The 11,829-nt window shown below is 38.2% G+C and overlaps 1 protein-coding gene across 1 annotated transcript in view; it reads left to right on the top strand.

The window, feature by feature from the left end:
- The window catches only part of OCA2 (oculocutaneous albinism II), a 180,867-nt gene extending 172,798 nt beyond the window's left edge, over window positions 1-8,069 (top strand). The window contains exon 23 of the mRNA XM_009331292.1: window positions 7,982-8,069. Within this exon, the coding sequence (XP_009329567.1) occupies window positions 7,982-8,069 (88 nt within the window). The remainder of the gene's footprint in view (window positions 1-7,981) is intronic.
- The last annotated feature ends 3,760 nt before the right edge of the window (window positions 8,070-11,829 follow it).

The following is an 11,829-nucleotide window of genomic DNA, read 5'->3' on the forward strand; positions in this document are numbered from 1 at the left end:
CTATTTCAACTAAATTTACGAGTAGAATTTGCCAGAAGGTGTGCAAATTTAAGTTTGCAGAATTTATCCCAGCTCCGGTGAATGTAGCGGTAAACAATTTGTCTAGCTGCACATTGGCACTAACAATAAACACTGTGTTTGCAACGCTTTGGTCTCTTTGGAGCAGAAATGTTAGAAACAAAATCAAGTATGTTACATTACAAAACCGAGAAAAATCATCTGACTAAAGACAGAGCTAAAATTCAGTCTGTGACATATTCCGTTTTGCCAACATACAGCATATAAGATCACTTGTTTTCAAATAATCATAACAACACTGCCTGGCAAAGAATGGAGTTATTGCTTTGATGATAAACTTCTATTTAGTTTTGACAGCTCACTTTGGAGCTTTAACATTGTATACGGTATGTTTCTCGGGAGTATCTGTTGATGGAAAAGAGAGATAATATACTCTTTTAAACGGACTATACAGAGCAGAGCTGCTTCTGCTCTCTGTTTTCCTGGCTCTCGCCTTGGCTGAAGGTTGGTTGGTGCAAGCCTTCTTGGGGAAAGGATGCATCTGACATGTTCAAACGTGGTTGGTTCGCTCTAGATATTGATAGTCGGGTAGAAATCAAGCAGTGTTGTCTTCGGGCAATCTTGTGAGTTGCTTTGGGTAATTGTATCATTCACGACAAGAGTAACTACATTTTTACTTGAAGCTGCAACTTATCTTTTGGAGGCTCTGACAGCTGTTTCATGCCGTAGGGCAGATAGATGGAGAAAAGCCAAAACTTCGATGGGTACACAGGAGTATCACACTGTCTTATCATTATATTGGTTTTCCTGCCTTTGGATATCTTCCAAAAGTGACTACAGATGAGATATGAGAAAACACTTAAATGTGTTTTCTAAGTTAGGATGCAATTATTCCCATGCTTAAACAAGTGATTTAAGTTTAAGATACTTTTCAGGCCATTGGCTTGTGCATGTGTCTCTCTATAATAATATCCCACTGAGGCCTAATCTATAGAGCCAGGTAATCTGGATTTAAGCATGCTATATAAATTCAGTAAAATGCATCCCAACATGTGCAAAGGTCTGAATCTAGATTCTTTTACATTCAGTGACAGCAATGAGCTTGACTAAAGTCATTCTCTTTCTCATTTAAATGTGGGGTATTTATGTTGGCCATGGGGCCCTGAAGGCTAAATGTGGAAAGTTACTGGTTTTTCCCCCTTTGTCACCTAGATACAAGATTTTGAACACCTTGTGCACGTTGCCAAACTATTAATATGGATTTATTCATTTAAAGGGATATTAGAATCACAATGATAGTGGGAAAAATAACTTCCACAAATTTTTCAGTGTTATTGCTCTTCCCCAGTAAAATGTCACTGTTAGTTCTATCTGTGTTTTCAGGTTTGTTTCTGTACTTCAGCTCTGTTCTTTCCTGACTGTCTGCAGGATTTCACCATTTCCTATTGGAACTGTATGTTTACTTATAAAAGAAATGTTAGATGCTGTTGTCACCTAATAACTAGTGCCTTGCTGATTTTTTAAATAATAAATTACAGTACTTTTTTACTAAAATTGATGTCTTTCAATTCTTTTTCATGGTGTTTCATACAGGTTGCTAGCTTACCGTGTATGAATAGGTTTTGGATAGTTATCAGAGTCACTTGTTCTGGCAGTCCTGTATTTCACCTCAGTTGTACCACAGAGACCTAGACAGATACTGCAACAAATATTCTACAATAGTCATTTGAATCTGCCAGGTGGAGCTGGCAGACCAACTATTCTCTTACAATGAAAGTTTGCACTTTTTTCTTTAGATAATCAGAATTTTGGAAGGCTAAGGAAAGGCCCATTGCTTGTTCTGCATATGAAAGTGTTGAGGTTACAGGAAAACACCTGTAGAAGTATGTTCTAGACTGTGAGAGGCAAAACCTAAAACCTTTACATTTTCTCACTCCGCATCTGATTTTCCCTATCTGAGGTTCACTCCCGGCAGTGACTCTATGGGAAATCTTGGCATAGACCCAAACCAGATAGAATATCATGAGAAATTATTATAATTTTCGCAATCAGAAGAAAATAGATTATAGGTTTTGTTCTGTGATTTAAATTACACAGTAACTCCTGTGTATGGTAACTAGTAGGTAACCACATTGTAATTTTTATGTAATTCCAGCCTATATGAAATTCACAGAAATTTAATGTTGAATTAATGATCACTTGCAGTTTTAGCCACCTGTTTTCTGAGCTACAAGAAGTGTCTGGATTTGAAGGGGTCATGGGCATGTGATAAACGTCTTGAATCTGTTTTCTTTAAGCTGTTAGTAAAGTCCACACTTCCCTTTCAGGTAGACTGGATCAGTGTCAAAGACTTGGAATGATGGATAGATTGACACAACCAAAATGACAGCAGACTCATAAGGCAGTCTGCATTAAAAGAAAGAGAGAGAAGAAATAGGATGACAGGAAAGTGACCACAGATATAATAAGAACTGAGAAATTGACCAAGAGTAAAATTCCTAGTGGCTTTGAGAGTAAGGCAAAAAACAAATTAAAAATCTTTCCTTTCAGTTTCCATTCCTTCCCAAAGCCAAAGGAAAAAGGTAGGGAATTAATCAATAGAGCTAATAAAAATGGATTTTTTTTCCCAAGGAATTCTGAGGTTTTCTTTTTTTAAAAATTAATATGAAAAATCAAAATAAACTTTTCAGAAAATCTCTCCATAGGAGAATTTGGCAGCAAATGATCACAATGAAAATGAGCTATATATCTAAGAATGTTAGTACAAATAATTTCTAGATTGTTTTGGATAAATCTGAAAAAATATGGAAAACTTCAGAAACGACAATATTCACAAGCAAGTCTTACATTTATAAAGGTAATTTTGTCCTCTCCCCTTATTCCCCCAAAAAAGGATTTCACTCTGCTATCTAATCCTAGCTGAGGTACAGAAAAAGAACTTGCTCACAGAGCTCTACTGCATGAGACTATAACTTATGTAGACCTATATAACTTTTGTTACCTAGTTGAGTTCTGTTCTTCATCAAGGTAAAATTGTCCTATCTTCCATTAAAAAAAACACCCTTCTGGAGTTCAGTTCATGAGGGGTTATGATATATTCTTTTTCTTAAGATCCATGAATATTGTGGTTATACCCTTTTGTTGAAAAGAAATATAAATGAGTTACTTTGCAAATCGAATTATGAAACTTCGTTAAAAGATGTAACTGTCCTTTCATTCACAAATAACCTTATGTATCTTCTAAGTATATCCACACACAAGTCTCTTTTTTGAGGCTGTTTTCATAGCCATTTAGACATTCTTTTAAAAATGATCTTGTGATTATCAAACTTCCAGAGCAAAGCATTGCATACGATGAGAGACTGTCCAAGAATGAGAAGAATTATCTGTCGAATTATCTGTCATCTGTCCTTTGTTAAATATTTTCTGATAACATGCCAGTCTTCAGGTGTGCAGATGATGCTTTCTTATCCTTTGTTGAATAACAGAGGAACAAGTAGGTGGGTGAGAATCACAGAATGGTTGAGGCTGGAATATTCACATCAGTATAATATATATAATATATTTATATTATATATAAATAATATTTTATTTTATAATAAAAATGGAATTTATTCCCAGAATAATCATACACCAGTTTCCTTTTCTTCTAAGTAAATACAGGGCCAGAAATCTTGCAGCAAGGCAGGATCAGAAATAACTAGGTCATTACCAATAAAAAGCTTCACTTTCCTTGCTGTTTTTGTGCCCACGTTTGACTTCTAATACATACTTCACACTTACCTTCACAGAGTTTCATCTTGTTCATTTCAAATTCTCATTTTAATTTGTTAAGAACATGCTGAATTCTGTTCTCCACAGAGTCTGGCATCTCTCCCATGCTGGGGCAATTTGCAAGCTTTTCACTACTGGATTGCTGAAGTTATTAATAAGTAAAACTTTGTCCAAGACAAATCCCTGGGGCTGTCACTTGAAAAGCTCTCACTATCTCGCACTGAACTAACATCTGCTTGTTGTGTATGTTTAAGCTGTGCGATATCATTTAGATTGCAGTTTTACGTGTAAGCTTCTAGTACGAAGCGGAGGAGGGAAGAGTGGGGTGAATGCCAGATCCTGTCATCCATCCTTTCCTTGTGTCTGACCCCGCTTCCTCTCTGCAGCGGTGAAAACTCCCTGAGCTGGCTGTGGAGAGTTGGGATGAACCTTTTGTACCATGCAGTACATGTGTATCTCCCTGTCCGCAGAGAGGGAGAGGGAGGAAAAGGCTGCCCAGCGCAGGATCCATCTGCCCTGTTCCCTTAGTTTGTGTATAAAAATGTCGCATCAGATGCTGTTACAAAATCATGTAAAAATGTATTTTTATGCCAAAGATGCTAATTAGAGTTCCTTAAGAATCTGAAGTTTTAGCACAGGAAAGGGTTTTATGACTTCTAAACTCTGCTGATCCTTTTTCCTGGGCAGGAGCAACTGAATGACATGCTGCTTTTTGCCTCCAAGGAGTATGCTGAAAATGAATGTTGCTGGAAGTAATTTTTACATTATTTAAAATGCATTTTAGATTTGATATAACTAAAGAAAACATAGATACCTAAAGGTTGTGTTGTATGTGGCCTGGGACAGGAGATGTATCTTGCTTTGGGGGAGAGCAATGGGTAGTGTAATAGCATAATAGGCCACTGAACCAACTCAAGTAATCGATTAACTCTGCAGTAACTAATACTTACTGACTGAGCTTTATCTCCTCTCTCTCTGGTACACAAATTCCACACTGAATTTGATCCAATTACATTAGTGCTCAGGCCAGTGGGCCTGAAATTCAGGCCTCAAGTTGAAGGGTAATCGTCCATGCAATGAGAATAATGGCTTCGTAGTTGTGCCCTATGTAAGCACCCACACTAAATGAAGTGAGGTTCCTCCCCAGACTGGCTGTGTCTGGCGCCAGCTACACATTTGACTGGCACTGTGATAGTGGGGGTATGCTTGCAATTCCTGCATGTTTATATGTGGCCCTGTATAATTCATCCATTTTCTTGCACGGACCTCTTCCAAGCTGGGGCTAGCTTTTCTGTTCTCTTTTCAGTGGTCGAGTAGCCATTGAATCTTTTTGGATCCTCCCCTTGCCAGTCTTCATGAAGGCGTTATATTGCCATTCACTGCTCAGCTACTGTGCGTCCTCCAGGGAGGTTTGTTAGGTTGCATTAGTACAGATTACGATCTGTGCTGTCCCCACTCCTCCCAGTACCAGCTCATTGTTTGCCAACTGTGAGGTCAATAAAATTCTGTTTTCTGTCAAACAACAGCCGGTTTTCTTATGAGAGTTGTAGCAATCGCCGGTTCACCAGCCTGTCATGTGGATACAGCTGCGGGAAGCATTCATTAGATATACTGAAGGGTGTAGGAGGATTTTTTAGCCATGCTATTGTATTCCTACAGCTGTTGCTGGTTTTGCTTTTTTGTCCTATCTGGACACTTTTATCTAAGTGAGATTAGGGAGGGCCAGAGATCAGATTTGCTGAGAGAAGGAAGGAAAGGATCTGAGAAGCAGTTGGCAGCCATCAAATTAATTTTTTTTTTCTAAAATAATTCCAAGAGATGCTTTAGCTCTGCTATTTTACAATATAATCAGCTTGATCATAGTTTAGTGACTAAATAATGATTCAGCTCTTTCAAGTAATGAGTCATTCAAAAGCAAGGATCTGACCAGTCAGTATGGAAAAGAAATAACACATCTTCAGTATACTTATGCCTGTTCATATGAACAAAAAAAGAAAAATAAATCCTCCAAATGCACTTCAGACTTTTCAGGAAATATTTGAAAGCTGTGACAGCCCTGTGACCCTTTCTAACAATTCTTCATACCTTTCACCACTTGGACATACCTTGTCCTTCTCTCCCCTCCTCTCCTTTCTCCTTTCTCAATTCCAAATACCAGCTGAACATTAATGCCTTTGATGCCAGAACAGTGATAATAATGCCTGTTACCAGAAAGGCAGAAGAGGCCAGCACACCAGGTCCTAAATCCCAGAAAGATGGAGGAGAAAGCCTCTGGAGCTGGGCATGGGAACTGTCCTTCTGGGGCAGATCTCACAAGGCAATATTTGGTCGTGGACACAGGGGCATGCCAGCTTCGTCAGGGGGATGTCAAGGAGACAGAAATGAGATGATCTGTCAGCCCTTACAGTCTTGCCCTTTGTACATTTCCAGCTTTACAAAGGTTTCCTTCTGTTCTTGGTTTGCCTCTATTTCTATTGGTATGTAAGATGGGCTCACTTTGATAATGGGTTAAGAGCAGCCACAAAGCAGGCATTATGGACAAGCTTGTTCTTCACTAATAATTCCAATATTTTCTTTAGAGTGTTTGGGTTTTATTGGTTTCCTAATTATTCTGTAAATTTTATAGGTCTGGGCTGTTTATTTTTGTATGTTTGCAGTGACCTTCATTCATGGTAAAATTCCCTTGACAGTAACTCGAAACAATGGCTGTTAAGGTGAAAGCACCTCTGTTTTGCTGGTCACATCCACGCCTCTCTCGGTCAGCTTTTCAACAAAACAGCAGTGAAAGGAACATGACTCATGAGGATCTCAAGGTATAGAGTAATGTTGCAGCTGCAGGTAGAAAGAGCAGACTGCAGTGAGCCATTGAGAGGTTTAATTTTCATTTTATGCAAGTGGTTTCATACCCTGAGGAAGTAGGGGCCAGACTTAATGGCCCAAGTTGTCCCTTTTAGCTGTAGCTTCCTAAAGAAAGTAGCTATTCATCCACCCAAGCTCAGAGAATGGTGTCCTCCTGTCACCTACTAAATGGACGTCTCTTCATCGGCGGTCTGATCAGCAATGACAGAGGGGAACAGGCTCGAGGAACCTTCCTGAGGGCTCCTAACAAGCGAGGCAAAAAGGCACAACTAATGTACCCACATGTAATAAGCAGGTCTTACTTCAAGGAAGAGAATAAGTGAAATGCTGTACTTCAGAGAACATTGCCATGCTTTGATAAGGTTTACAGAAATTCTTGGCTGAACTTCACAACAGAAAGTACGTAAGGAGGGTCGTTTGTGGCATGATCATTTCTCCTCTCAGTTCTCCTTCTGATTTTAGTAACATAAAACAAATGAGTGTGATCACAGCAGTGATTCTTCACAGTCCTTCATTGTCATACAATAATACTTTTAAGTTTTAGAAAACTCCCTTCTTTTCACACATATGGAAGACCTACAAACCTAGCAGAGTAGAATTCAGCCAACTCCACAACATCCTGTCCAGTTGTCTGTCTCTGCTGCCTGTGTTTGTCAGTCTAAAGAAAGCTATAAAACCTGGGTGTTCTCTGAAAAGCTTAGTCTGTGGTGAAAAACAAATAGCTGTTTTGATAGAATAGCAAAGTTTTAGCACTTTTACAGCTGCCTGGGGTTTATTTCCAACAGTCCGTTCAAGTCTGTTAAACCTGGTGAGAGGTACAAAAGAGGAATACTAGCTGTATGTAACTACAGATCAACAGGGAAACAATTTAATGAGTTTCAGCCATAGATTAAGTTATAAAGTGCCATACCGCAGTTACACACCTAATCTGAAATGATACACACTGGATAATCTATTCTAATGCTGCATAATTTGTAAGAATTTTTATTTTACCTGTATAATTGCATATCGTCTGGGGAAAAAACAAACAAAATAACAAGGCATGCCAGATTCTGTGACAAAGTAAATTGGAAGAGAAGCCCTGAAACCAATGAAATTATGCCAATTTTGACCACCTATCTCTTAAATAGGCCAGAAGTAGAAATGTGAGCTTGAATATTAGACTCCTAGACATTGTCATACTTGCAGTTCATCCATGCTTTTGGCACTGCTATAAGAATATTCAGGGCTTGGAATGTGTAGGATAACTTAAATTTCCTTTTCATAAATTGCTTGGAGAAAAAACTATCGTATCCTTATTGATCTTTCCTTTATTTTATTGTTGTTTCAGGTTAGGTTTCCCCATGATGATTGTGTCCTGTACCATCGGGATGTGCTACCTTCTTGTTGCTCATGTCGTAGTAGGTTGGAACTCATAGTAATTTATACTTTCAAGACTCAAAGAAGCTTTCAATTTCATTTAGTTTATGTATCAGAACATATAAAAGGAGAAAGATGTGTAAAACCCCAACATATGGTATCAATCAAAATGATTGTCAGCATCAGCATCAGGTTTGGTCATTCTTAACCTTCTGTTTTGTGAACAATTTGCAGAACTAGACAATCAAAATTAAAAGAAACCATATATTTAATTATGAATACAATTATTGTGCAGATGAAAAGGCACCATCACAAGGGAATATGTTGTGCTTGAAAGTTTGTATTGACACAATCTGAATATAGTCACAGACGAAAAACTCATTCACAATGGCAAAAGTTCCGTAATTTCTTTTTAGGGCTTCATTTGTCTTTGTCAATGTATTTAGCTATTTGTATTAAAGTAACTAATACTCAAGTTGTAATAATAGACAGTTAAGCAGAAAGTCTGTAGACTATGAAGGATGTATCGTTATCTACATTTAAAAATAAACACATCTCCTGAAAATGTGTTGTGGAAGGAATTATTATTTTGGAACCAGGATTGCATTCTATGGAGGCTTCGTTTTTCATTTTAAAGCTCCTAATCAGTGTTAAGCTGCTTTTTTTCTTAAAATAAATTAATGCCCCTCTTCTTACCAAAGTATGGGCATAAAGTGTGATAAAGCACCGGACATCTTCCATTTAATTATTAATTCACTTCTGTGATGGAGTACTCTAAATCTTTTAATAGGTTAATACACTATATGGAAGAATGAGATCATACTTTGGCTTTGATTTCCTCCTCTCTGATAATAATGTGTTAAACCACATATATTGTTTTGTATAATTGGCTGCCAGAACAGGTCAAACTTTCATTATGAATATTAAGCCCTGTGAGGCATTCAAGGTCTCAATCCCCATCTTCCAATACCTTTGTGGGACTGGTCTGAATTACTGGTGGGTCTGTTTTACCCTGAGTTAGAGAAACTGGCAACCTGGGGAGTGCAACCCAAGTGAACAAGGCTGAATTACAGGGAGCTGGTAGAGATGATCAAACGTGGCTTTTACCTGTGTTTAGTCCTTGAGGGAACCTGGTAAGTGAGAGAGAAGCAGTATCTCTCCCACAGAGGGTGTGAGGTTAATCATACATCCCAGGTTGTATGCCTCATCTAGATGGCTTTTTTAAGTCTGAAATATTATATTAAGAGGCAAATGGAAATAATGAGTCACAGCACCCACTCAAAGCAAGGATGGCTCCCACCCCTCCTGGTAGATTCAGCGGTAGCAGAGGAAGCGTGAGGAGCAGGAGGAGAAGAGCTCTTTCCATTTCCCCAAAACCTCCCACCAAGACTTCCAGCCACATCCATGCTCGGGCCCTCTGGATCAGTGGAGTCTTCTGTGGCAGGGCGGTTTCTCAGCACTGTTGAGAAACCTCAAGGCTGCTCTAACAGTGAGTAGCTGTAGATCATAGGATTTTCTCCCAAGAACCAGCATAACCTCCACTTCCTTTTATATTAAAAAAATCCACCAAAACCAAAGCCCTGCAAAAAGTCTGGATCCAAACAAAACAAAACAAAAAAACAGATGAGCCTAAAAGTCACTCCGGCAGACAGTTTGTCTGAAACTGAATTTGGCCTGTCTTACTTTCGATGTAGACACTTTTTCTTTGTAAAAGCAGCTTGCTCTATAATAACTGGAATTCTGTTTCAATTAAAGAAACATTTATTCTAATCAGCTTAACATTGATCCCTGGTTAAAAATATTCACAAAATATTTTATAGCTCTCAACATTTCTCACATTGGAACAATCTTGGTGCAGTCACTGGTTGTACAAGAACTGTTGTATAAAGCCCTAGAGAATGCAAAATCAGGCTCTGCTAAACCACATTTGTTTTTATCTGTTTTTGGAGGATCGGGTTTTTTTTCTTTTCTTTTTTTTCACTCATACTATTTAAGGTTTTATTTTCTTGCTATTTCATTAAAACACTGTTGGCATGTAGGAGTACAAAAATGAGACTATGGTCCCACAACAGAACTTATGAATTCTTTTTTATTGTTTTTTTTAAGGGGTAAAAAACCTAAATAAAACCCAATCCTGCTCCTGGGACCTTGATATCCTCCTGCCAACCCTAAGCAAGCTCGTGCTAATAATGTGATCACATTAGCTGACATGAAAATGCATGTCTGCATTTACAGTTTGCTGGAAGGAGGAAGATAGAAGTGCAGCAATTCATTTCCACTCACTCATCTTAACAAATACTCTGGAACACTTTGGAGAGAGAGAGATCTCGCTGGCTTCAGAAGTGATACATCAACAGGACTCAGATGAGATTTTCTTTCTCTTATGTTATTTGTCCTGTCAAAAGAAGGCAAGTAGTGCACAGGGAGTACAAAATCATATTGATCACGCTTTTAGACAACCAAACTTAAATCTAAATTCATTCTGCTTCTAGGAAATTTTTTTATGATATACTGTTTTCCTGAGGATTGCCTTCAAATAAACTAGCTTTCCTTCCTTAAACAACCTTGTTGCTTCATTTGCACAGCCAAGAAGAGCTCAGTGAGAGCTCATATGACAAAGCAAATTGTAAAAAGAAGATAAAGTTGTTTGTTTGCACAGGGCTTTACATGAGTGTAATCTAATGTTCAATAACCAGAGAAATAACAGTGATAAACGTGTTTTTCTGGCCTCTTGCTGTTGTTTCTCACATTAGCAGACAATCTGCTAAAATGAAGATTACCCAGGTACTTCAGATCATTTCAAGGTAATGAAGTATATTTTTCATTCACTTCCATTATAGTTATCAACGTAATCTGCAAATCAGAAGGGCACAAGCTACAGTGACTACATCCTTGACAAAATTAATGTATAGGATCCCATAAAAATGGAGTGAATTTGAAGAGTGGGTGGAATTTATTTTTGCAGTGAAGTTCTCTCTAAAAGGCGGAACAAAATATTAGTTAATTAATAAATTATGTAGAAGTGTATCATCTTCAGTATGCTCATGGCTGATCTCAGAGGATGGGATTCTCATTTTCATTGACATCCCTTTAGGCTATTCGGTGATGTTTGTTTTAAGCCGTAGAGTAAATATAAGTGTATGACTACTCTGAGATCCATTTACCCTTTCTGAATGGTGTGAAATGCGGTAAGACAGCAATATATGAATTATAGCATTACAGGGCAATGTAAGCAAAGCCAATTGAAAGAAACCGTCTCTGGTAGATGAGCAGGGCAATTACTGAAAGCAAGGAAATAAACAGGGACATACTAGAACTTCACCAAATACTGAACTATCTAGCAAAGAATAGCATTGAGAGTGGCCAAGGGTCTGCCCAGCCCAGCATCTGTCTCTGACAATGGGGCACAGTGGATGCATGTGAAGAGCACAAGAGTAGAACAAACATAAAATGATGTTTTCCCATAATATTGTCCCAGATTTCAGAGATTTCTGTGACCCAGAGACTTCTTGAATGAGAGATGGCATCTTTATATTGCATTGCACCTGATGGATTGTCCTTCCACAAGCTTAGCCAACTCCTTGCTGAACCTGTGTAAATTCAACATTTGTCACAAGGAGTTTCACAGGTGAACTATACACCATGGGAAAAATATTCCAGCTGCTTGTTTTGAACCTGCCCTTTGCTAATTTAATTTCTATGACACCTCTCCCCCAACACCTTTCCCAAATCTTTTGGTTGTGAAGGGATAATGAATAGTCATCCTTTTTCTAAATCATGATTTTATAGACCTATTTCCAGTCTGGAGATCACAGTCTA

Source organism: Pygoscelis adeliae, unplaced genomic scaffold (genome assembly GCF_000699105.1).
Source record: "Pygoscelis adeliae isolate BGI_AS28 unplaced genomic scaffold, ASM69910v1 Scaffold149, whole genome shotgun sequence".
In the NCBI taxonomy this organism is placed as follows: domain Eukaryota; kingdom Metazoa; phylum Chordata; class Aves; order Sphenisciformes; family Spheniscidae; genus Pygoscelis; species Pygoscelis adeliae.